General features: G+C 42.3%; 1 protein-coding gene across 1 annotated transcript in view; it reads right to left on the bottom strand.

Annotated features, from left to right (window-relative positions):
- HMCN1 (hemicentin 1) overlaps positions 1-25,806 on the bottom strand; it is a 291,307-nt gene that overhangs the window by 87,066 nt on the left and 178,435 nt on the right. Inside the window, exons 47-57 of the mRNA XM_056867441.1 lie at positions 23,059-23,172; positions 22,102-22,188; positions 17,877-18,068; positions 16,576-16,749; positions 12,880-12,993; positions 11,102-11,247; positions 9,234-9,384; positions 7,955-8,158; positions 6,634-6,747; positions 3,147-3,334; positions 1,901-1,997 (exon numbers count right to left, since the gene is read on the bottom strand). Coding sequence (XP_056723419.1) covers positions 1,901-1,997; positions 3,147-3,334; positions 6,634-6,747; positions 7,955-8,158; positions 9,234-9,384; positions 11,102-11,247; positions 12,880-12,993; positions 16,576-16,749; positions 17,877-18,068; positions 22,102-22,188; positions 23,059-23,172 — 1,581 coding nt within the window. The remainder of the gene's footprint in view (positions 1-1,900; positions 1,998-3,146; positions 3,335-6,633; positions 6,748-7,954; positions 8,159-9,233; positions 9,385-11,101; positions 11,248-12,879; positions 12,994-16,575; positions 16,750-17,876; positions 18,069-22,101; positions 22,189-23,058; positions 23,173-25,806) is intronic.

Genomic DNA, 25,806 nt, shown 5'->3' with positions numbered 1-25,806 from the left:
AAGGCACTGTTTAATTTGAAATTATATACAAGACTTTAAAAAACAGGGTTCACAGTTATCATTAAACACTACAGGCCAAAGTAGAAGCTATGGTAACTGTGCAGCTGGGTTTCTAAGCACTTCCCCCCATGCTCTATATCAAAACTTCTTAAACTGTGGGTCATGACCCCATATGGAAACATGTAACTGAATGAGGGGGGTCACAAAAAATTTGGCAACAGAAAAAAAGTTTCTTTATTATTTATTATTGTATACCTATTTTATATACCTATATATCTGGGGTCACATAAAAATTTCTCAGGTGAAAAGGGGTTGCAAGTGGAAAAAGTTTAAGAAGCCCTGCTCCATAAGATCTAGTAAGCAAGTAAGTAAACTTCTGCTTGTATGTGGCCATAGGCTTTCACAAAACATCATCCACAGAATAGCACATTATAAACAAAAGGAAGCATGTATAGAAAAATAAAATCTGAAAGGGTTAATATTGCTCGAGGAGCCCCGTGGCGCAGAGTGGTAAGCTGCAGTACTGCAGTCCAAAGCTTTGCTCACGACCTCAGTTCGATCCCGACGGAAGTCGGTTTCAGGTAGCCGGCTCAAGGTTGACTCAGCCTTCCATCCTTCCGAGGTCGGTAAAATGAGGACCCAGCTTGCTGGGGGTAAAGGGAAGATGACTGGGGAAGGCACTGGCAAACCACCCCATAAACAAAGTCTGCCTAGAAAATGTCGGGATGTGACATCACCCCATGGGTCAAGAATGACCCGGTGCTTGCACAGGGGACCTTTACCTTTACCTTTTTAAATATTGCTCTAGACTAGGGCTTCTTAAAGTTTTTCCACTTGCGATACCTTTTCATCTGAGAAATTTTTACACGAACCCAGGTATATAGGTATACCTATATACCCGGGGTCACATAAAAATTTCTCAGGTGAAAAGGGGTTGCAAGTGGAAAAAGTTTAAGAAGCCCTGCTCCATAAGATCTAGTAAGCAAGTAAGTAAACTTCTGCTTGTATGTGGCCATGGGCCTTCACAAAACATCATCCACAGAATAGCACATTATAAACAAAAGGAAGCATGTATAGAAAAATAAAATCTGAAAGGGTTAATATTGCTCTAGACTAGGGCTTCTTAAAGTTTTTCCACTTGCGATACCTTTTCATCTGAGAAATTTTTACACAACCCCAGGTATATAGGTATATAATTGAGGGCAGCAGGAAAACAGTAAGACCCAACAAGAGATGGACTGACTCAATAAAGGAAGCCACAGCCCTCAATTTGCAAGATCTGAGCAAGGCTGTCAAAGATAGGACATTTTGGAGGACTTTCATTCATAGGGTCGCCATGAGTCGGAAGTGACTTGACATCACTTAACACACACAAAATAAATCATAAAGAAATTTATTTTAAAACAATTCTTTGGTATACATATAATTTTACCATTTACTGTTGCCAAATGTTTTGTGACCCCCACATTCAGTTACGCGACCCCACATGGGGTTGTGGCTCACAGTTTAAGAAGCTTTGCTCTAGATCACTGATAACAACATCATTTATGGGGTTCTACTCTAGAGCTATCTGCCTTCACCCTTATTTTCCTTGCTGCCAGAGCAAACAATGATGTTATAAGATCTAGTAGAAGTTACCTACATCCTGATATCCTCACATCCTGCATTTGCCCACCCCTTGCCATCAGCAGCCAATTATGTGGAGTGGTGGGTGGGAGAAGACATAGCATGTCAGGACACAGCAAAGTTCTACTAGACATTAGAAAGAGGGAGAGATTTTAGTGGCTTGTCTCATGTGGCCCCAACCGGTCAATTAAAAGGGAAAAGAATCTTGTTGTCTATTTCCATATTCCCTTATTTGAATGCAACCAATCCACATCTTAGAAAATAGCAATCTTACCATGAACATTAAGGTTAATATATTTTTTGGCACTTCCTGCTGTGTTCTCCACAACACAGACGTACCTGCCTGTATCTGTTATTTGGGAATTGAGGATCTAGAAAGAAGATAAAAGGTATTAGATTGATGTATTTATATTAAAATAAATAATGGAATGTTAAGCATATATACATGTGTGCACACCAGCTAAATATTCAAAACAAACACCTAGCTATTATTCTCATCATGATGGCTCTGCAATAAGATGCAGGTTAGATTTGTGAGAATAAGACATGCTGCAGTTCATAGAATTCCTCTTCTGCACGTTTTGGTGTGGACACAAAAAGACGTTTAATTAAGCATTACAAATAATTAGTGCAGAAACAGCCTGTGATAGGTAGCAGGAGCTATATATTATTTTTTAAAAAATTGATTGTACCCCATGCTTTTCCGGCAAGCCAGGCTCAGGGCAGCTAACAACATAACAGGAATGAACAAAGAACACACACTATGCATTCGTGGGGTCACTGTATCTCTAAAAGGACGTAACTGTACTCGACAATTATTACAACAGTGTCTCCACTGAGCTCCTGCCCTCTTCATATTGGTGCTCAAGAGACCTGCATTGCTCCATGCTTGCACTAAAACCATGTAAACTAGTCTCTGGCCAGCATAGAACAAAAGACAGAAACTGAGGAAGAGGAAGCAGAACCACACTGTGACTCAATCGCACTAGCCACTGGAAAATAATTGGAGGGAAGGGACTTATTTAGAAATTTCATTCAGATCACTCATCAAGGACCCCTACATTCTCTCTGTCATTAAGACCATGTCTAATATAGGTCTATACCTATATTCGGACCTGCTACATTATTTCTTTCATCAGCTCAAATAGCCCAGACTAGCCCAAGCTCGGAAGCTAAGCAGGATTGGCCATGATCAGTATGTGGATGGGAGACCACCAAGGAAGACCAGGATTGCTGTGCAGAAGAAGGCAATGGCAAATTACCTCTGCTCATCTCTTTCCTTAAAACCCCATGAGGGGTCACCATAAGTTAATTACTATGCCAATAAAGGTATTTGAAATTTAAATTTAAATTTGAAATTTAAAAGTTAATTACAACTTTATGGCCCTTTGTTGTTTATCTTCTTTCTGTTCGCCAGGAATGAACTCTGACTCTGGGTATTCAATTCTCAACCAAAATAAGATAATTTGGATCTTATTTTGGCTCATGAACTGTCCCATCCTCAGCAATTCACACATTACCTGAAGTGTTCTTCCACTGGCTAAGAACTTGTGTTGGGAATCTTCAACCAAGAGCTGTCCATCTTTCTGCCAGGTTATGCTTGGAGTAGGGCTGCCATTTGCTATACATTCCAGAACTGTCATCTTGCTCACAAGCACAGTGACCTCTTCAGGCATATCACCATTGGCTCCATTAATGGATGGCGGCACTGGAGAATGCAAAATTATAGGGGGAAATTATTCAATGTTTTCTAGTGCTTGGCTACTTTAGAAAGTTTCTGAATGGGCAAAACAGGAGGCTAACTGCAATCCTGAAGTGGGGGGGGGGTCAAATGCTCTTAGGAGCTGGCATCTCTGCCACTTGCACAGGTGCAAACTGGCATGGATGCTGGCATAGGGCCACTTACGCTGCCCCCCCTGGACCGTGGCGGCAGCACAGCCCTCTGACACCGATGTCGCCTCTTGCTGGCATTCTCCCAGCGCGAGACCCCATGCCAGCATCCCGGGAGGTATTCCCTGAGTGTTCCAGGGGTGGAGCTGCCGTTAGGCAGCTTCCTAACCCTGTTCGCACTGGGAACACCCCCAACGCAATGGTGTTGCTGCGCCACATTGCTGTTTGCAATGGGGTCTTTTCCCACATTTTAGGGTTTTTCAAGATTTAAACCCCTTTTTTCCCCCCACAGTGGCCAGGAACATTTTGTGGAGGGGCCATAGCAACAATGCAGCTGCACCATCCCCAGCCGCTGCAGTTCCCAGGATTGCACTGTAAGGTCAAATTCGCTACCAGGAATGAAAGCACCTTGCAAATATTCAAGCTAAAACATCCCTCTCCTGTACAAAAAGCATTTCCCTAAATGGAATACACAGTTTCTTCCATGAAATAAAAAAAGGGGGGGAGCTATTGGATAGTGAAGGAAGATTTGGAGAAAAGGGAAAAAAGTGGGGGGATTTCGCTGGATTCTGCAAATAAGAAGTTTGGAGAAAACACATTCATACTCTAGTACAAAATATGAACCATCAGGTATAGAAATTTGTTCTGTGTCTCGGGGAAAGTCATTAGACACATAAACAAGGAAGCTTTTAATGATGTTCCTTGCCAACGATCACTGCATTCCTAGCAGCACTGCATGAATTTACCTATGGCAGAATTATAGAATTAGACAGGCCTCAAATATGGGCAATTTGGCCTACTACAACAAGAGCCGCTACACCTAAATATCTGTTGGTACTAGCCTGTTCAAGTTATTTTTTAAACTTTCAAGGAAGGGAATTATACAGCTCCTCTAAGAAGCTTGCCACACTGCTGAAATTATTTTTTATTACCGCTATAACCACAGAATTCTTCAGGGACCTTCCAGGAGGCCTAAAATATCACTGTTTGTTGTTACGAGTATTACTATTAACTTAAATAAGGGTATGCTGGATGCTGCCCAATATTTTAACTGGGCAGGCCCCTTGCCATATTGACTTAATGGTTTAAAAGCACGAAACTAGTTCTAACCCTTAACCCTGTGTATGCTTAGATAAACAAATAACAGGAGTGTCAGAAAGGGCCAGATCCTTGCTGCTCAGGCATGAGCCATCCCTGGCATCCTCTCACTTATTCAACCCCAAGGTGCTGAATCTTCTCACTGAAGCCACAAGTACTGATAAAAACTAAAGATTTTTAAGCGATGGGAGTATATAATGTTCAAACTATGAATTTTTGAATGAATGCTGTTGCAGATCAGGCCCCCATGCTAACAGAATGTAACAGAAAGTGCTAACAATTACATACCCTTATATATAAGTGTTGTACTTTTAACACTCCACTTGTAAAAACCACCTAGCCTAATGCAACACAAGGACCATACAGACCCCAGTCAAGCACAGACTAAAAAGTGGATGTATTTGACAAGGACTCTAATTTAACATAAAACATGCAGGTGTATTAAAAATTATCGTTCAGAAATATAATTTGATGGGGCTGTAATCTGAATTAGGAAATGACTGCTGATCAATGTTAATTTATAATTTCACATATTAATGACTTCCAATTAGGGTTGTACACCTCAGAAATTCATTTTAATTTTGAACTGAATTTTTTTAAGGGAATAATTTTTGGTATGCCGACATTTCAGGGAGGTTGTAATTACTTGGGGGCCCAATTTTTTGGTGCATTTCCCCACTCCAGAGTGGAAAGGGAGGGAGAAAGCACACCCCAGCTCAAGTGTTCTGCAGTGCATAGTCTCTTTAAACTTTAAAGGGCCATTATTTTCTAATTAGAGTCCTGGTCTCGAGATTTAGGCGGCCAGATCCACTCCCATGGAAAATAATATTCCTTTAAAATTTAAAAGGCTGATTTGCCACTGAAAATCTGGAAAAGTAGATCTGGACTTGGAAGCTAGGTGTTCTACCCATTGGAAATAATGGGGGCCATTGTGTCCTATGGCAGTAGACTTGGACGCTCATTCACTCATTGGACATAATGGGCCTATTATTTCCTATGATAAGGAGCCCTGTAGTGCAGAGTGGTAAGCTGCAGTACTGCAATCAAAAGCTCTGCTCACAGCCTGAGTTCTATCCCGATGGAAGTTGAATTCAGGTAGCTGGTTCAAAGTTGACTCAGCCTTCCATCCTTCCAAGGTCGGTAAAACGAGTGCCCAGCTTGCTGGGGATAAAGTGTAGATGACTGGGGAAGGCAATGGCAAACCACCCCATAAAAATAGTCTGCCTAGTAAATGTCATGATGTGATGTCACCCCCATGGACCAGTAGTGACCCGGTGTTTGCACAGGGGACTACCTTTACCTTTACCTATTTCCTCTGAGGTCAGGTCTACCTTCACCACTCTGTGGTTGTTCAGTGATGCACAGCCCCTTTACGTTTTAAAGGGATATTATTTTCAGTGTACGTAGACCTGGCCTTCTGAGTGTGGAGGCCCAGATGTTCCATACAAATTAATGGGTGTAGTTCTGCACCTTCCTGAAACCCGATTGGGGATCTGATCTTGATCTAACCATGAGAGTTTTAGTTGATTGATTGACTAAATCTGCATACATTTCCCTAAGAATAAAAACAATGGTTCAAAAATAATGTGTACAGAAATTGTCTCTTCTATCTGTCACTTGCTGTTTTTACAAGTAATTTAACTTTTAACAATGCTAACCTAGATCTAACTGATCCTACAGCACTTTTAGCAGAACCACACTTTTAAAAAACACGCAATGGCATGGGTGGAGTGGGGAGTGAAACAACACAGAACGACTGTTTCTTTTATTTTCAGAGAATGCATGGACAAAGAAGCCATGCAGGTTAAAAGGGAAAAAAATAAATATTTTTGTGTTCTTGTGAAGGGTGTCTGTTATGACTAAAAATAGCAGAAGAATTAAAATTCAACAGAAAGTCAACAGAAGTCAACAGGGATTCTGAAAAAAACCACACCTAACTTTCTTAGCATTTTCTATTCCTTTTATTAAGCAAATGGAAATATAGGATTTCTAATATCAAGCAATATAATGTAGGCTTACAAAGTACACGGACATCGTACTGGATGGAATCTTCTCCAGCTTCATTTACAGCCATGCATATATACCGTCCTGCATCTTCACTCTGAGCCCGTGGAATCTGCAAAACACGTCCTCCTGGAAGAAAAACAAAAAGGATTGAGGAGGCTTTTTCATCAAACTGTTAAACACAGTTCCAGGATCAGCATCAAGCGACACCATAATTGAAGAAGAAGAGTTGGTTTATATATGCCGACTTTCTGTACCACTTAAGGAAGAATCAAACCAGCTAACAATCACCTTCCCTTCCCCTCCCCACAATAGACATCCTGTGAGGTAGGTGGGGCTGAGAGAGTATGACTAGCCCAAGGTCACCCAGCTGGCTTCATGTGTAGGAGTGGGGAAACAATCCAGTTCACCAGATTAGCGTCCGCCACTCATGTGGAGGAGAGTGAAATCAAACCCAGTTCTTCAGATTAGAGTCCACCACTCCAAACCACCACTCTTAATCACTACACCACGCTGGCAGTTAAGGAGGGCTTGCCACCAACCCTGACCCCACCATAGCGGTTAAAACACTTATGGCTGTTTAGCTTGGAAAGAAGGTGGTTAAGGGAAGACGCAATACAGGTCAATAAAATTATGCATGGTATGGAGGGAGTGGACAGGGAGAAAAGCTTCCTTCATAACACTAGAATGTGGGGTCATCTGCTGAAGCTGGAAGGTGAGAGATTCAAAACAGATAAAAGGAAGTATTTCTTCACACAACGCATAGTGAACTTGTGGAACTCCTTGCCAATTGTGGGACTTGGAAGACTTTAAGAGGGGAGTGAACATGTTCATGGAAGACAGCGCTATCCATGACTACTAGTCAAAATGAATACTAATCATGATGCAAACCTATTGCAGTCACAATTCTGAGTGGTAGGGTTGCAGGGAATCTGTTGTTATATTTACTATATTATGCGGAAAGAAAAAAAACCTTAATGATTAAAAAAACTGGGATGTGCATGAACTCAAGGGTATTTGTGTACAGGAAATTCACGTACAAGCAGACCCTAAGAGAAGCACTCCATTTCATTGCTTGTGCTAGAGAAGTTCAGAATTTCCAGTAACTCCCTCAGTCACCAAAAAAGATAACCGGACTGAGAAACAACTATCCTCATTCCTGCAGCAAAAGTAAGCATGTGCATCTAAAGTCATTGCATAGTGCTCTTTTGCTTGCATTATGAATAACCAACATGCTGCTATGTATAAAGGTTAACGTCCAGGATTTCACACCACAGCAACCTGCACGTGAAATGTCCTAAGTTTATTAAGGTCAGTTACTCTGTTTAATACAGACCTGGTAATATCAATACTTTATCACTGGAACTCAGGGGAGAACCATCTTTATACCATGTGAGTGCTGGAGGAGGGACTGCATTGGTCTCACAGTACAGGGAAAGAGGATTGTTAAGGATTACATCTTTTGGTTCTCCTCCTTGTCCGATACCCAGAGTGTTGCCAACATCCCAGCCACTAGACAGTCTTCGGAAACTTGGAGGAACTGTGAGACATAATAGAAAGGCAGGCAAGAATAAGTTACCTAATGCTTGAATACTGCATATGTAAAAACTGCCATGGGCAATGCTTTCCTTACAAACAGTTCAGGGAATGATCAAACCTTGGACATGATTAACTGTTCATTCCTGAGCCCTGCAGTGGCCGGCGACGGCATGGCCAAGGCAATGCCGCTGTGTTTCCAATGAGGATTCGAGGCCACTACAGGGGGGAAAAAAACCTTTTAAAAAATAAAAATGACAAAATGGGGAAAGTAGCCCCACTAAAAAGCTGGCGCCACACCGCTTTTTCTGAAGGGGTCGTTCCCGGGATGAAAGGGATTAGGAGGCTGCCTAACAGCAACCCTGCCCCCCAGAATGCCCCCGGAATGCCTCCCAGGACACCAGTGGGAGGCCGAGCTGGCGTTCAAGGGCCGCATTGCCGCGGCAGTCAAAGAGGGCCGCTGCAAGTGGCACTATGCCGGCGTCACACATGCTGGTATAATGGGCTGGTCGCCTCCTAAGCACATTCGGCCCTCTGGCTCAGTAATGGGCTGTAACTGTGTTAACAAGGATTCTGATTGAACCCCAGTCTAATGCAAATGCTTCTGTAGTATATGTGGAGTGCTGGATGGAAGTCTTTGAAGGTAGAAAGCCAATGATTATCAGCATCATCACAGGCAAACATTCAGTGCTGAACTCATTGAAATGTTGTTTTCCAACCAATAGGCTCACACAGCTGAATCCTTCCCAGATTCCATTGAGACACACAGATATGCTACATGCCGCTCTCTACTGCCAATGTTCCGAGACACTATGAGCATGCACAGCCCTCAGCCCCCAACAGTTTCAGGAACAGAGGAGTGGCGAGGGGTCCATATAAAAAAAGTTAGCATTGTTTGCATAACTTGGTCATCCACCTTTCCCCTTTGCGGGCACTCCTTCCCTTCTAATTCCTCCCATTCTTATTCCCAGCACAACTTCCTCCCCCTTTTTCTACTACTTAGGAGCACAGAAGATTTCATCTTTTGGTTTTCTTTATCAACCTGACATGTATGCATGAAAGCACATGTGTAATTGTACCTTGGATGTTGACATCAAATTCCAGCTCATCTTCTCCAGCGATATTTGAGGCCACACAACTGTAACGGCCAGTGTCAGATATCTGTGCTGCCTTTATTTTCAGGATGCGCCCACTGGCTTGGATTGTTATGTGATCGTCTGATGTAATAGGCTGTGATTTAATGATCAACAACAATACACGAACATGGCATAAAAAATGCAAATAAAGCATGTACAACAGCCCCGTGGTGCAGAGTGGTAAGCTGCAGTACTGCAGTCCAAACTCTACTCACGACCTGAGTTCGATCCCAACGGAAGTTGGTTTCAGGTAGCCGGTTCAAGGTTGACTCAGCCTTCCATCCTTCCGAGGTCGGTAAAATGAGTACCCAACTTGCTGGGTGTAAAGGGAAGATGACTGGGGAAGGCATTGGCAAACCACCCCGTAAACAAAGTCTGCCTAGGAAACACTGGGATGTGACGTCACCCCATGGGTCAGGAATGACCCAGTGCTTGCACAGGGGACCTTTACCTTTTACCTACTACAGTTCTACACCACTCGTGATCCACTAGGTCAAATACAGCCTGCAGGTACATGAAACACCTTCCCTTCCTTTCCCTTTTTGTCAGGCTGGAAAAAATGCAAGCATCACCCATGACTGGTGAGCCACATTTGTCTTCTAGATGCATGAAATAAGCAAGGATTTTATCGTCCATTTCCCTGCCATTTCCATCCAAAAGTTGAGGGTATTCTTTCTGGTAGTTTGCTTGCAAATCATTAAAAAAGAGAACATAAAGTCCTTTTATGCAAGGCTGTTTCCCTCACAGTCACCCTCATGACTGCTTTGGGGCTTTGTTTTGATTATGCGTTCCTTTTCTGACTGTCAAAGGTTGCCTCACTCTCCCTGCTTGTTTTGTCCATGTTTTCTGAATGCTGTTTCAGCATCATCCAGAAAACACGGGCAAAATGCGTGGAAATGTGCGGGGAAATGCACAGGCGACCTCTGACGGTTGGAAAAGGCACGCTTAATCAAAGCAAAGTCCCAAAGCAGTGGGGGGGGGGGGAGAGGAAACAGCCATGCGCAAAAGGCCAAGAAAGCAATACAGCTGTATTAATGCTCTCTTCTACTTTGCCAAAGAAAATTCCCGTTAATGTGCTTCTTAATACTAGGAATCTTAACTCTTGCCAAAAGACTAATTCTGGGGGGAAAACCTTAGAGCATCTAGTTCTCTGTTGATGGGATTTGCTCTTATGTCAGAACCTATACAACTCTATCAGCCAAGAGTAATATTCCACATGCCAATGTACACAGTGCATCAACAGCCCTAGAATGCATTAAGCCAAAGTGCTGACAAGGAAGAGCAAGGAGGAACGTTACACAATTGCAAAACATCAGTAGCCAGCATGATGCAGTGATAAGGGCTGTGCTATGATCTGGGAGACCCAGGTTTGAATTCCCACTCTGTCATGGAAGCCCTCTCAGCCTAACCCACCTTATAAGGTTGCTGTGAGGATAAAATGAAGAAGGAAAGAATATAGTAAGCCACTTTTGGTCCCCATAGGTGACAGAAATGGGGTACAAATGAAGTAAATAAAATAAATAAATTGCAAAGGGTAACCCTTTACTGCTAAGGAATTCTGGGGATATGCTCCTAATTTCACAGGAAGGAGATAGGACTTCCTGTGGCTAAGATCCTAAGTGCCCTTTCCACTCACAGTAGGCACTTCTATTTGGGGAAGAGTGGGCAGATTATTTTCACTTATCCCCCCGCCCACACTTAACCCCATGTTTGTAAGACAGAAGGGAGGGAGAGTGTGTGCCACGTATGGTAGAGAAGCTTATTTGTTTCTTTAAAATAACTTATTGAAATGAATTAAATATGTGACTGGCCTGTCCATCCTTGTACCATCTGATGCCAGCTGCAGGAATCGCATGAGCTTCACATTCCAGTGTAAAACTGTTGTTCACTCTGATCTTCACTTCTTTAGGGGATGGGCCCAGTCCTGATAAGTCTCCTCTATTAATGATAGGTGGGACTGCACAGAAAGAAAGGACCCCAGGACTGAAATGTTAGTTTCTCCCTCAGTTAACATCCACTGCGTTATCAGAGAGAATACATACATGGTGGACAAACCATGGCCAGGTCACTGCTCTGCACAAAAGCCCACCTCAGCAACTGGTCATTAGAAAAAGGGTCATAGGTCACGTACATTCTTGGCTACAAAACATGCTTTGTATGTACATGCTTCGTAGACCCGACAGAGAAGGGAAATCAGTATGGCCAGTTTAAATAGGAAAACTGCTGCGTTGTGAAATGTAGGCTGAGTGGATTCACACAGAGGACACGGCACACTGTGAAGCGTTTGGCACATAATGGGTAATTACTTTGGTGTGCATCAGAGTTACAGTTCAGATTCCAGTGGGAATCAACAGGTGATTAATAGCCAATTCAGAGGAGACAAAGAACTGGCAGAATTCAATGACATGCATCCAGTCATCCACAAACTTTGTAAAGAAGAACTTCATCATTTCCTCCTCCTGTTGCCACCCACTGAGTTGCCCACTCTGCACTTGTTCTTGGGATTCCAGACCCTCAGGAGTGGCCTAGGAGGCAATATTGAGGTCTGCAGCAGTAGGGGGAACTGGCAAATATCACCACTCCCTCTTCCACAAATGTGCAATGCTGTTCTCTTGGAGGAACTGCACAGCTGGATACGTTTCTATTTTATTCTAAGGTAATTCCATCTTTAAATGCAGCACTGGGGGACATGAACAACCTTCTCAAATCAGGATCATGGGGTTATTCAAGGTAACTGGGCCTTTTCCTGTGCTGCCATCTCTGTTTATATACCCCCATTACTCAGCCCAGTTTTTGGCAACCTTCTTGTAGGCACAGTTAGTTGGAATGAGTCATGCATTGGGCGTATAATCTAGCACACACACAACTACTGCAACATGTTCTAAAGTCTGTACAGATTAACACTTCCATCATATGAGCAGCCCTTTCATTTCAATCAGGCTTGGCCTGAAGCTATTCCAAGATTATTGTGGTCCACTGGCAATTAATAATTCATGCACAAGACTGTTTTTTTCCAGTCCACACTGGAAGGTTTGAAAACATTCCTATGGATTAAATATAGCTAAAGACAGACACATGTCCTATAATTAGAAAGATAACTAGGAAGTCTCTTAGCTCAGTAAAGCATGTTCTTTGCATGTAGATTCCATCCCTTGCATTTGCAACTAAAGGCTATTAGGTAAGGAGGTGTGTCTGAGACCTTGGAGATTAAGGAAGAACATAAGAAAGGCCATGCTGGATCAGACCAAGGGCCATCAAGTCCAGCAGTCTGTTCACATTTTTGACCTAAATGTAAATCCTGCCAAAAGAGGCATGGAGGTCGGCAACCCTATCTCCAGCTGATAGAGATCAATACACCTGGAGAAAATGGCCTCTTTGGCAATTGGACTCTATGGCATTGAAGTCCCTCCAGGTATTTCCCAACCCGGAGCTGGCATCCCTAACAAGATGAATACACTAATAAATTGATACAATGAAAAGAGACTGCAAGAGAAACTCCCAGTGATAACACGAAAGATAATATTATGAAGAAAAAGGACAAATCAATCTTTTACAAGATTATAATAAGAATTAGAAATAGCACACTTACTGTACACTTTCACTTCATAGTGTTTTAGTGTTTCCCCTGCTTCATTCGTAGCTATGCAAGTATATCTACCAGTATTATCCTCTTGTGCATTCAGAATCTGTAGAGTTCGACCACCTGCAAAATAATTTTTTCAAGGTAACATTTGTATGCTTTCCTCTGAAGTAAGAGGGAAAGTTATATGTAGTGTATGAATCAACATCTAGGAACCTCACTGAAAGAAGAAAAGCATAACTATTTCAGCACACATTTTATTTGGAGGATGGATAAGGTTTTTGGTAGATCTACTCAGGCTTCAAGGCTGGATTAACGCACAGGTTAAATATACCATATCACCAAGCACCAGTGGTAAGATGGCAGCCAAAGAAAATCTCTGCACCTGTTGGCTCTCTCCTTGTAGCAACTAAGAGCCACCATCACAAGCAACAATGAAAATTTTGCGCGTCCCCTCAAATCAAAAGGCTGGACCTTGTATGTGTTGACAGCTATATATCACCACCCTTACCACAAGCAGGGAGTCAAATACGTGCAATTCCACATAGCCACAACACACCCAAGGATCATGCAAATTGGATTCAAGGTAAATCAGGATATACCTGAAAACAGAATTATCTGATAGATTGAAAAAGGTACCTCTCCACATTCCTGAACAGTTCTTGCATCACAGAATAAGGTAGAAATGTCCAATGTTCATGACACAAATTAAATTTAGAAGCTATGTTTCCACCTGGGGGCTCCAGAATATAGTTTGCCAAAAATTTCTTGTGTTTGTAAATCTTGCTTTCATTAGACTTCTTAACCTTATCTAACCTTAGATTGTACCATCAGCTATCTCATGATAATAACCTACAAGGTGAACATCAACAGTGTATACCAATACCCTAATCTCACTGGACATCACCTATGCCCAAATAACAATATACTTGTAGGCTATATAAATCAACCAAATGTGTTATATTTAAAGCATATAACATGTGGCACGAAAAGAAAAAGCAGTTTCTTTTATATATACATTATTATTTCCATAATGTCGCACAGGTACAAATCAACAGCAAGTACTGCAAAGCAGGCGTCAGCACAGCAAGTACTACAAAGCAGGCGTCAACAAAAATAAATAAATATAGCAATTTCTTCTAATTGAAATTAAGTGTTATAGGCTGTTGTCAGTTTGGTAGTGGTACAGGATGCTGGTAAATGCCTGTTTCAAATCTTCTTCAGCCACCCCAATAATTCACGAAAGCCTTATTCAATTCAGTTCAGTGTCTGGGTTGTACATATACCTCAGAAACGCTTTAGCTGTTAATTACAACGCCAGCAATATTAATTGGAAATTCATGATAAACAAATATAAATTATTTACACTAAAATTAAGTTTTCATACTCACATATCCTTATATATAATTCATTCTTATCACAGTAACTTGTGAGGTCAGACCCGACAAAGATTCTATCTTGTTCACAGTCATATGGCTGATAGTTACCATCACATTTAAATACATGTTAGTTAGATCCCAGGTGCAAAAAAGGTGGTTACAGAAAAGAGGTAAGATCATTTGTCATGTTTAACCCTTTAGGTGTTACGCAATCAAAAAGATGTACAAAACGTGCTTCCTGCTGACAAAGAATTTTATCTATATTGGTCCTTTGATAATTCTTAGACAAAAATTGCCAGACCTCAAAGAATTTTAAATCATCCTCAGAGTGTTTGAATCAAATCCAATGTTCAAAGCGGGCGCGTCCATCACGTGATTTCTGATTCGTGAGCAGTGCTCCCCAATTCTTAATTTTAGGGGGCGTGATGTCTTACCGACATAAATTAATTTGAATGGGCAAATTAAAACGTAAATCACATTCATAGAATTACAATTTATGAAATGACGCAGTTCAAATTTAAAGCCGGTATCCTCCCGAGTGAAGCTTTTTACAGGCAGGAAGAAGCGACATACTGTGCATGATCCGCAAGAGTGGTGGCCGACTGCCCCTGTCGTGGGTAGAGTTTTTGTTAAGTCTGTGCGAATCAGCGAGTCTCTTAAAGAGACAGTCCATTTCAACCCTATTAAGGGTAACTCTGAACCGCCTGTTATTCCTTGTATTACGTGCCAATACTTAAAAATAATATGTTTAATTTTGTTAGCTAGGGGCGTATAACTAAAGGAGGCAGTCCATTTGTGCATTTGGCAATTCTTTGAAATAAAAAGAGTTGAGCGATTTACATTGTTAGCACGTTTTTTTGCCAATAATATGTGGAGGGTAGCCCCTCCCTATCAGAACTTCCTTTAAGTTTGCAGCCGCGGTCTCATAGTCCTCCGTTTTAGTAGCATTTCTTTTCAAACATAAAAATTGCCCATAAGTTAAGTTATTTTTTAAGAAAAGAGGATGGTGTGAATCATAATGCAGGAGCGCTCCCTTGTCAGTAGGTTTCTTGTAGGGCGTAACCTATAGTTTCCCTTGTGCGTCTATGTTTACCATGGTATCTAAGAAAGGACGATTAGATGCATTGATCTTGTAGTCAAATTGAATGTGTGCATCCATTTAATAAACATATCACAGTTCTGCATATTATCAAACAGCATAATCAAGTCGTCCATGAAACGACGGTAAAACAATACATGGTGTTTAAAGATGTCATCAACATAAATAAAATTTTCCTCATAAGAAATCATATAAATGTTAGCCATGGATGGTGCCACCGCTGAACCCATCGCAACCCCTTTCACTTGCTGGTATATATAATCCTCAAATCTAAAGTAGTTGTTTTCAAAAAGTAAGTCCAGCAGGTCTAATAAGAAATGTGTTGGAGGGTTATGTTCAGTTCTAATTTAGTGTAATCTTTCAATTTCAGTGTTGACGTCTTCAAGTGGTACATTTGTGTACAAGGATCTAACATCCAACGTGGCGATAACAGCCCCTGGAATGTTGAGGGTGTTTTCAATTTGTTTAATGAACTGTGTGGTATCTAGTATGTATGAAGAAATTCTTCTGGAAAATTTGTGGAGATGACTTTTTAAATACTTCGAGATATGATCTAATGGCCCATTACTGCCTGACACTATGGGGCGACCAGGAGGTGGCAACACCCCTTTATGGATTTTTGGTAGAATATAGAAAGTGGGAATTTTAGGAAATTTATTTAGCAAGTAATCGGCCTCCTTCTTGGATATATAATCAAGGGTCAGTGCTTCAAAAATCACCGTTTTTATGCAGTTTAGAACCGCAGTTGTAGGGTCTCCTCATAGCCGTTTGTAAAATTCTACGTTGTTAAGTTGCCTATAGCGTTCTGTGTCATATTCAGTTTTTTTCATAAGCATAATAGCGCTGCTAAGTCCCTCCACACACACACACAAAATCAGGGAGAAGAGTTTTAGAGCATGTAGTAATAGGAGCCTCCATTTGCACTCTGAAGTGATAAAGCCTAACACAAACTTACCAATTTAATGAAAAATAGAACCACATTTCAAACTAAACATCCATTTTGATAGTTCCTAACATTATTTGAGATTGTACTTCATATATCCAAAACTTTAGTCTTGCCTACATACAGCTGTATGAAAATTCATACGTATGAAGATAGCAACATTCTCTATTTTTTCATAACACTTCATCCAGACTTCCCTAAGGGATACAGTCAAACAAGTTTTTATGAATATCAGGAGACAGAATTATAATGCAATTACTTATAATAAGAATATAAATAACTACCTGGCAAAATCCTGATATTTCTATTTGATTCCAAGGGAGTTCCATCTTTCAACCAAGTGATTGTAGCTGGGGGATATGAATAAGCCTCACAAACGAGGGATGTGGGATTATTCAAGATAACCGTGACCTCTTCTGTGCCTCCATTATTGTCTGTACCCACAATGGTAGGGGATACTGAGCAAGATTGGGGAAAAAAACCAAAGAAAAAGCAATATAGATGTTACTGGCCCTTCTAGATGTAATCTGTACATTCAGATCTTACCGTGCAATCCTGACTGGGGAGGGGCTGAAGCATCATAGGAGCTGGCATAAACTGTGCTGCTGTCCATGCCCCTTTATCACGGCGCACAGTGGCATGGATGCCCGAGCGGGGGCAGCAAAAACCCAGATGTGGATGCCTGTGTTGGCATCGGGGAGGCGTTCCTGGGGCATTCCCGGGGTGTTCACAGGGGTGGAGCTGATGTTAGCTTCCAAACCCCTTTCACCCTGGGAACACCCCTCTAAGCTGCAGCGTTGCTACACCAGCAAAATAGCTGGCGTAGTCCCATGTAACTCCATGAAGGAATTTCATGGTTGTTTTTTAAAAAAAGCATTTTAAAACGTTTATTTTTTTGGCCAGGAAACCTCTGTGGAGGTGGAACAGTTGAGCCACTGCTTATCTACCCCCCTTCAGGAATGGGCTGCCCATACGGGAATTACATCTAGACAGTAGAAAAAATGTCTATAGGTTCAACAAGCAGACTCATCTAATACATCTGCAAATAAATTCAAGGGCATATCTACACAAAAGAACTTCAACTGTTGCATTCCACTACTAAGAAATTATAGTTCCTGAGCAAGAGAAAGGATAAATAACAAAGTTCTTAGCACCCCTATAAATCTGTTATCCCAAGAACGAGACAAAATTAGTTATTGTCTTCAATGCTTTTCCAAAGAACTCAGAAAAAGACATGGTAACTAAAGTTAGTTTGATCTGCTAATATGGATAATTTGTGATGACTTCAGTAGAAGCCATCATAATGGAAACGAGTATCTGCACCTCATTTTCAGCCCAACGCCTACTGTTAGGATCTTTTCCCTAACAGTACAAATACACATGTGGCAGCTGGGTTTTTTATTATAAATTTACTTAAACCCAGTTAAGAAAAAAAAACCTATACTGAATACATTGATATGGAAGGACTAGATTCAGGTCAAAAACAGGTCAAAAGCCTTTTTTCTATCTAGAGAAAATAGCTCAGTTCTTATTGGGAAGAGGTATATTGGTGCCCATTCCTCTATCACATTCTCAGAAATCTTACCAAGTACATTAAGACTGAAGGTCTTGCTCTTGTCTCCAGCTGTATTGGATGCCACACAAGTATATCTTCCTGTGTCAACTACTTGTGCACTTTTAATTTGAAGAAAGCGCCCATTGGACATTAAGTGATGTCCATCATCCTCTAAGAAAAGTTGTCCATCTTTTAACCATGTAATCTCTGGTACAGGACTCCCTTTTTGGGGGGGAAATTATACTTGTGAACATTATCGTATTTAATATGTGATTATTTGTTTTAACAATTATTCGTAGGAGTCTTCAAAATTGCAATAAATGAATTCTACTTTGTGTTATAATATTTTAAATACACAAACAAAAAATTAAAAAACCTCACACATTATATATCAAATTCAGTTCAAAACAAAGAGGCAACATCAGACTGGAACAAATACAGGGAATAAAAGGAAATAAACGAGAATCATGTTTTCTGTTTGATTGATGTTACATTAATGATAAAAAGGGAAACTGGCTCCTCATTTGCAAATTAGCTGTGCAGGGCTCTTCCTCACCAGAGGCAGATCACAGCCAGCTGGGCTCTGAGAAGGAGGGACAAAGAGAGCTGCTGGAGTGGTGAGTGAGTGTTTGTTTTCCTCTTTCCTTAACTGCTGGGGAGAATTAGCTGAGGTTACTATGTGGGGGGACATTGTTTGATGCTGTGTGGGTGAGTATAGCCTGCTGCAGAGTGGTGCCTATTTTGAGTAAGTATTGTTTCTGTTTGTCTCTTTTGCTTGGGTTGCAGCTGGTTTACTTAACTGCAGAAGGTTATTGCAGCTGATTGCGGAAGCGGATTGTTGTTGATTGGGGAGGGTCTACTTTGTCTGGGGCTGACTGCCGGACCTGCCTTCTGCTGGGGAAGTCTTGAACTGTGTAGGGCTCCTCCTCAACAGAGGCATGAGCTGAGCCTGGGGGCCAGGCCTGGGGGCCCTGTAAGAAGCAGAGAAGTTTGTACATCCTGTATGTGCAGGGCCGTAGCTAGGGAGGCAAGGAGGGCAGCTGCTGCTCCTGTGACATGCAGAGAGGGCAGCAACTGCCTCTCCTACCTGGCCCACTCCTCCTGTAAGAGAGGCAGTTCTGCTGCCCTCTCTGTATGCCACAGGAGCCGCAGCTGCCCTCCTCACCCCCCCCCCACCGCTATGGCCCTGTATATGTATTAAGCTTTTTTGCTTCTGCAAGCAGGGACTCCAGTGAGGCAGATCGTCAGGGGAGTTATCAGGGAAGCACAGGGAAAAACTGAACCACTTCTGCAATGGATCGCAGCAGCATGGCTGGTGAGGGAGCTGAGGCAGTGACGTGCAAAGTCTGTGGCATGTTCGTATTCTTACCTGAGGGTAACAGCAAAAACACTTGCAGCAAGTGTAAGTTGGCAGCCCTACTGGAGGAGAAGATTCAGGGACTTGAGGCACGCTTGTCCACACTCCATTATATAAGGGAAGGGGAAGAATTCAAGGACAGAATGCATAAAGCACTCTTGAGAGGGCAACAGGAGGAGTAGAGAATCTCATCAAATGGAGGAGCACCCAACACAGAAGGAGGGTGCATGGAAAAATGTAACCCACAGGAGCAAGAAAATCAGGAGACATTCTGAGCCTCTGGTGCTAAGCAATTCTGAGCCTCTGGTGCTAAGCAATCCGGGATCTCCCCATAGATATTGATTCTGGACCACTGGAACAAGGGCTACTCCCCAGCCTCCCTGAAGCTTGAAGGAAATTTTTCAGGCCCCTGTGGATGAAAGGATTTCAGCATCTGCTCCCCAAAATAGCAGGAGGCATGTGCTGATAATTGGGGATTCCCTACTGAGAGGGGTAGAGGCTACAGTGTGTTGACCAGACTTGTCATCTTGAAAGGTATGCTGTATACTGGGTGAACGCATCCAGGATGTGACAGAAAGGGTAGAAAGACTCATCAATCACACATATTATGATTCTTTTTTGCTCATACATGTGAGAACAAATGATATTGCCCGGCACAACCCAGAACATATTAAAAGAGGCTCTGGGTAAAAAGGTGAAAGACCTGGGAGTACAGGTTGAGTTTTCATCAGTTCTTCCTGCTGAATATCGTGGTTTAGGAAGGGAAAGAAGAATACTGCAAATAAATGATTAGCTATGTAGATGGTATCATCAAGAAAGGTTTGGTTTTTTGGACCATGGCTCGTGCTTTTGAGATGAAGCTCTTTTATCGGGAGATGGTTTGCAACTCAAGAGGGTAGGAAAAATGTGTTTGGTAAGAGCCTTGCAAACATGATAAGGAGGGCTTTCAACTAATTCCTATCGGGGAGCGAGACAAAAACTTAAAGCCTAGTATGATGCCAATAACTGGAGATAAGAACACTAAAGATTTACGGGGAGTGGCATGTATGCAAGGAAACATTGACCATTTATGCAGGGCTGTTTTCCCACTGTCACCCCCACCAACGGCTTCCTTTTGATTATGCATGCTTTTCCCAACTGTCAGAGGTTGCCTTATGCTCCTCATGCTTTTCCGTGTATTTTGCCCCCATTTTCCGGATTCTAACTAAAACATTGCCCTCCTCTGGAGTAGCTTGTCTACTCCTCTGGAGTAGCTTGTCTACATTCTTCTTAAGTTGTGGTGCCCAAAACTGAACACAATACTCTAGGTGAGGTCTAATTAGAGTAGAGGAAAGTGATATCACTTTGCGTGATCTGGACACTACACTTCTGTTGATACAGCCCAAAATCACATTTGCCTTTTTAACTACCGCACCACACTGCTGACTCATGTTCAGTGTATGGTCTACTAAGACCCCAAGATCTTTTTTGCACATACGACAGGTTGAGTATCCCTTATTCAAACTTCTAGGGACCAGAAGTGGTCCGTATTTCAGGTCTTTCCGTATTTTGGAATATTTTGAAATTTTTGCATATACATAATGAGGTATCTTGGGGATGGGACCCAATGAAGATGGTGAGGGGTCTGAAGACCAAGTCCTATGAAGAAAGGTTGAAGGAGCTTGGTATGTTTAGCCTGGTGAGGAGATGACTGAGAGATGATATGATAAACCATTTTCAAATTCTCGAAGGGCTGTCATATAGAGGATGGTGTGGAGTTGTTTTCTGTTGCCCCAGAAGGTTGGACTAGAACCAACGGGTTGAAATTAAATCAAAAGAGTTTCCGGCTAAACATTAGAAAGAACTTTCTGACAGTTTGAGTGGTTCCTCGGTGGAACAGGCTTCCTTGGTGGGGGAGCTCTCCTTCTTTGGAGGTTTTTAAGCAGAGGCTAGATGGCTATCTGTCAGCAATGCTGATTCTGTGAACTTAAACAGATCATGAGATGGAGGGCAGGAAGTGTTGTGTCAGTACTTTGCTCTCATAGACCTTTCTTACATGCCCAGGAAAATGTCAATTGCCACTTTGAGGTCAGGAAGAAATTTTCCTCTAGGCCTGATTGGCCAGGGATCCTGGAAGGGTTTTTTGCCATCTGGGGGTGTGGAGGGGAGGCAGTTGTGAATTTCCTGCATTGTACAGGGGTTGGACTAGATGACCCTGGTGGTCCATTCCAAGTCTTTGTTTTTATGATTCTTTGAAGTCACTTTGGGCCCTGCTGGAACATTAAAATTTTGGGGGGAAAGGTGGGACATAAAAAATTTAAGTAAATGAATAAGTAGTCTATATTGACCAATGTGACTGACATACATATATATATATATATATAACATCCTATTGTCTGTTCTGTTCCCATGTTGGATCCAGCACTGGAACGTTAGACAATAGAGTAATAATATTTATGTTGCCTTGGGCTCATAGGTGGGGAACACTGATCTAGGGAACATAACATACCCACTCTACTTTTACTACAGTGCAGATCAATTACTATGTCCTCTACTTAGAGAAACCTAGACCCCCATCTCCATGGGCCAGGCCATGCAGGTGCAGCATCTGGAGCAAAGAGATTTCGCAGCAGGAATGAAAGAAACATGGAATATAAGAATGTCTACATATCTTTTTTTGCCCAGTGGCTGCTATATCTTAGCTAGATCAGTCAAGCTAGCATTTTTGTGTCTGCCATACCAGCATTTCCACACAGAAAAATCCATGTGTATAGATGGCAATGTCTCCCAAGTCCAAAAAGATCAAGCCAGAAAACATTCCTCAACCCTGTACCACATAATTAAGGTGTTTGTGTGTGTGTGTGGGGGGGGGGGGGAAGGCAGCCACATTAGTTTGAGTAATTAACCCAAGCACATTACCTGTCACTTCACATGTTAGCATAACATTCTGCTTCTCTTTCACTTTCACGTCTTCCAGTTTATTCTCTCCCACAATTCCTGGGGGAACTTTTATATCAAAAGAAACAAAACAAACACATAAGCATAAAAAAGAAGCATAAGACAGCTGCACCTTTTTCTTTGTAATGGCTTATCAAGAGAAACAAGAGATGCCAGTCTACCAGTGGTAGATATATTGGCAGAGCATGATGTTTATGGAAAGGTTGGGTTGTGAGGAAACAGGTGAGAAATGTCGCCTGTGTATGTTAAAACATAAGTGCATACTCTTATAGACTGGAGACAACAATATCTTTCTCAGAAAATTAAAAGTGAATGACAGAGGAATCATTGATCAAAGCATGTATTGTATTGACTCCTTGGATGTGATAAAGTTACAGTTTTGTTGCCAGATAATTTCCATGGTATGATGAAATCACACCTGATTTTTTTTAAAAAAGACATGAAAATATTGATAAACATTACAGTTTGCTGTGAGTCTTGGTTACATTTGCATCAATAGAATGCTGACATCTATGTCAACTAGATGATTTGGTCAAATTACACTGTGGACTAAACATTTTGAAAGCTTCAGAAATTGGCAGGAAGGAAGGGACATACAGCTACATTTTTTCTTTTTTAAAAAATACACTGCTAAGAGAGACATCCATGTGTGCCTTCAGTTGATCTCTGCTGCCAGCTAAATTCTCTCAGCCTGATTGCCACTAACTGGTTACATGGCAGGGCATACCAAAAGACTGAAGTTTATTCATTGCTGATTCATTCATCGGTGACTTGTCCACATTCCCCTAAATGCAGACATTCTCTTTAGGTTCAGCAGTTTAGAAATGGGCTTTAATTTTGAACACAGGAGAACTGTTCATGAGTTTCAGGAGGGAAAAATCCTATGCTTGCTTGGTATTTTCAAGAGTTTTTACACACCTAAAACTGAAAGGTCAAAATTTTTCCTCTCTTCTCCTGCAACATTAGTCACCACACAGGTGTACCGTCCTGCATCTTCCACATTCACCTGCATCAAACGTAGCATTCTGCCACCTGAAGGGGAAAAACATAAATGTGCATATAACAAACAGCTTTTCTGCAAGTCGCCAATGCATCATGCCTCTGTTGTTGCAAGCTTTTAAAGGTGAAATTGAAATCTTAGAATTGATTTTAAAATAAAGCAAGTGTCTGGTCCTTAAACTAAACTTTAAGAAAGTTTCTTAATGGCATGTTTATTGTTGTTTATTTTTTATTTACTTCATTTATACCCCACCTTTCTCCCCAATGGGGAAGGTTTTGAAGACAAAAGGATTATATATCTTTCCTCTTGTCAGATGGCGGCTCCTGCTACCTAGTTCAAGGAGGTAGGACTTCTAGAGTCTTCTGGATTGTTAAATAACTTAGAAGAAAGGATCGCTTTCTGCAGGACCCCACACACCAGATGGTGCCACAATGATACCTCCTCCCCAAGCACCCCCTCTGTCCCCAACCATGGAGAAAGGAACACAGCCACTGAAGGTCTGTGCCCCGGATCCCCACTTCGGCGAGATGGTGGTCTAAAAGATCTCTGTTGACTGTGTAGAAGGCTGCCAAAAGATCTAATAAAATCAGCAGCCCTGACCTGTCTCAATCCAGCTGTCGATGGAGATAGTCTGTGAGGGCGACCAGCACTGTTTCCATCCCATGACCAGAGTGGACGCTGGACTGAAATCGGTCCAGAGCTGATGTGTCCTCCAGGAATGCCTGGAGCTGCTCCGCTGCCGCTCTCTCAACTACCTTACCCAGAAAAGATAGATTTGACACTGGGCAGTTGTTGGCTAGATCACTAGGACCTAAAGATGGTTTTTTAAAGAGCAGTCACACCACTGCCTCCTTCAAACTCCCTGGGAAGACCCCTGTGCTAAAGGACAGGTTAATGATCTTGCCCAGGGAAGCCCACACTGCATCCCCACTGGCCTTGACCAGCCAGGATGGGCATGGGTCCAGTAGGCAGGTGGTGGGCCTCACAGCTCTCAGGATCCTGTCTACATTGGCCTGGGAGAGTCGATTGAAGTGGTCCAATGCTGCACCAGAAGACGACCAAGGGGCCTCATTAACTGTATAAATTATTCATTAACTGTATAAATATTGGAAGGGAGGTCATGGCAGAGCAACAAGATTTAATCCTCGAAATGGCTTGCAAAAGCCTCACAGCTAATAGCCAAATTAGAATTTGAATGCCCCTCCTCAAGGGATGTAAGAGACCTGATTATTCTGAACAATTAAGCTGGGCAAGAGCTAGTGGACACAATGGAAGCCACATAATACTGTTTCTCAGAGGCCTTCACTGCCACCTTTAGGCTTTCATAAGCGTCCTATAAGATGTTCTTGCAGCTTCATCATGAGTTCACTGCCAAACTTTCTCTAGCCATCTAAGCTCCCGTTTCTTACACTGGAGCTCCACTGTATACCACAGGGCCTGGAGAAGATGGGGGCAAAAAGGGTACCAGGGAGCAAATTCGTTGATGACTGTGTAAAGACTGCCATGCCAGCCCTCCACAAGATCATTTAAGGAACCACCAGGGGAATCGGGTCCCACAGAGCACTCTGGAATCCAACCAGATCCATGAGCCTTTGTTGGCAAGCATAAATCCACTCGACGCTCAAAGGGGGAGGGGGTGAGAAGTCAGTCCAGGCTTTCAGGACAAAGTGGTCTGACCATGGTACCCTCTCTGTGGATATCAGACCTACATCTATCCCTGAATAAAAGATCAAATCCAAAGTATGGCCTATTTGGAGTGTGGGACCCAATACAATCTGGGAAAGCTCCAGCGACAGTTTAAAAAACTATCAAGGTCCTGCTCACAGAAGGCCAGGAGAACACTGACCCTGCATAGTGTAGGGACAAGCAACATGTTCGGGTCTCTTTAATTCCAGTAGCCTTCTCCAAGTACAGTCTGGAGGATCTTACCAGCCACACAAGTCTTCTTGGAGTCGTTGTTATTATACTTTTAATGATGAATCTTACTCAGTGGCCCAGAGAACCCAATACCAGGAGTATGAGAGGAAGCCAAAATCTTCAAGGATTCTCCAGTGCTGTCAGGGTTCTGAGTTCGTCTGAGCTCGCCTGGAGAATCACGAAGGCACCCAAGGCTTCATGAAGCCCCCATGAGGTTACTGAGTCTCACCGAAGCTCCTCGAATATTCCTTGTAACCGCCCAAAGTTGTCCAATACATCAAATTTGCAGGATGCTTCAGTGGCCTTGGGTTCTTGCTGTTCTCTAGAGGGCTAAGATGGAGGGCTGAAACAACTGCTCCGGAGATTCCCTCAGTCACTCTGCTAGGAGTAGTAACTTTGGGCTGACCCCCCTCTCACCAGGGCTGACCACTTGCTTAGCAGGCGCCGTCAAAGGATCTGACCATAGGCTTGAGTCCGGCTACATCATCAGGCCCCACCCTGTTTGACAGGAGACTAAGTGCAGCTCCTGTGGCTACTCCCCGTTAAGAATATTGTGCATATTCTACACAAAAAGCCATGTGTATGTACTGGCCCTAAAATTTAGGCAATGAAGTGCAGGACTGTGAAGCAGCTATCATCCATCAAATCTACTTTATTTGTTTAGATTATTTCTTAACCACCTCTCCCAAAAAATTAATCTAATACCAAAGTAAAAACAATCACAAAAGTATGAAAAATAATGTCAGCAG

The sequence above is a fragment of the Euleptes europaea genome, chromosome 2 (assembly GCF_029931775.1).
Source record: "Euleptes europaea isolate rEulEur1 chromosome 2, rEulEur1.hap1, whole genome shotgun sequence".
Classification (NCBI taxonomy): Eukaryota; Metazoa; Chordata; class Lepidosauria; order Squamata; family Sphaerodactylidae; genus Euleptes; species Euleptes europaea.
This window is presented reverse-complemented; position numbering and strand designations above follow the sequence as displayed.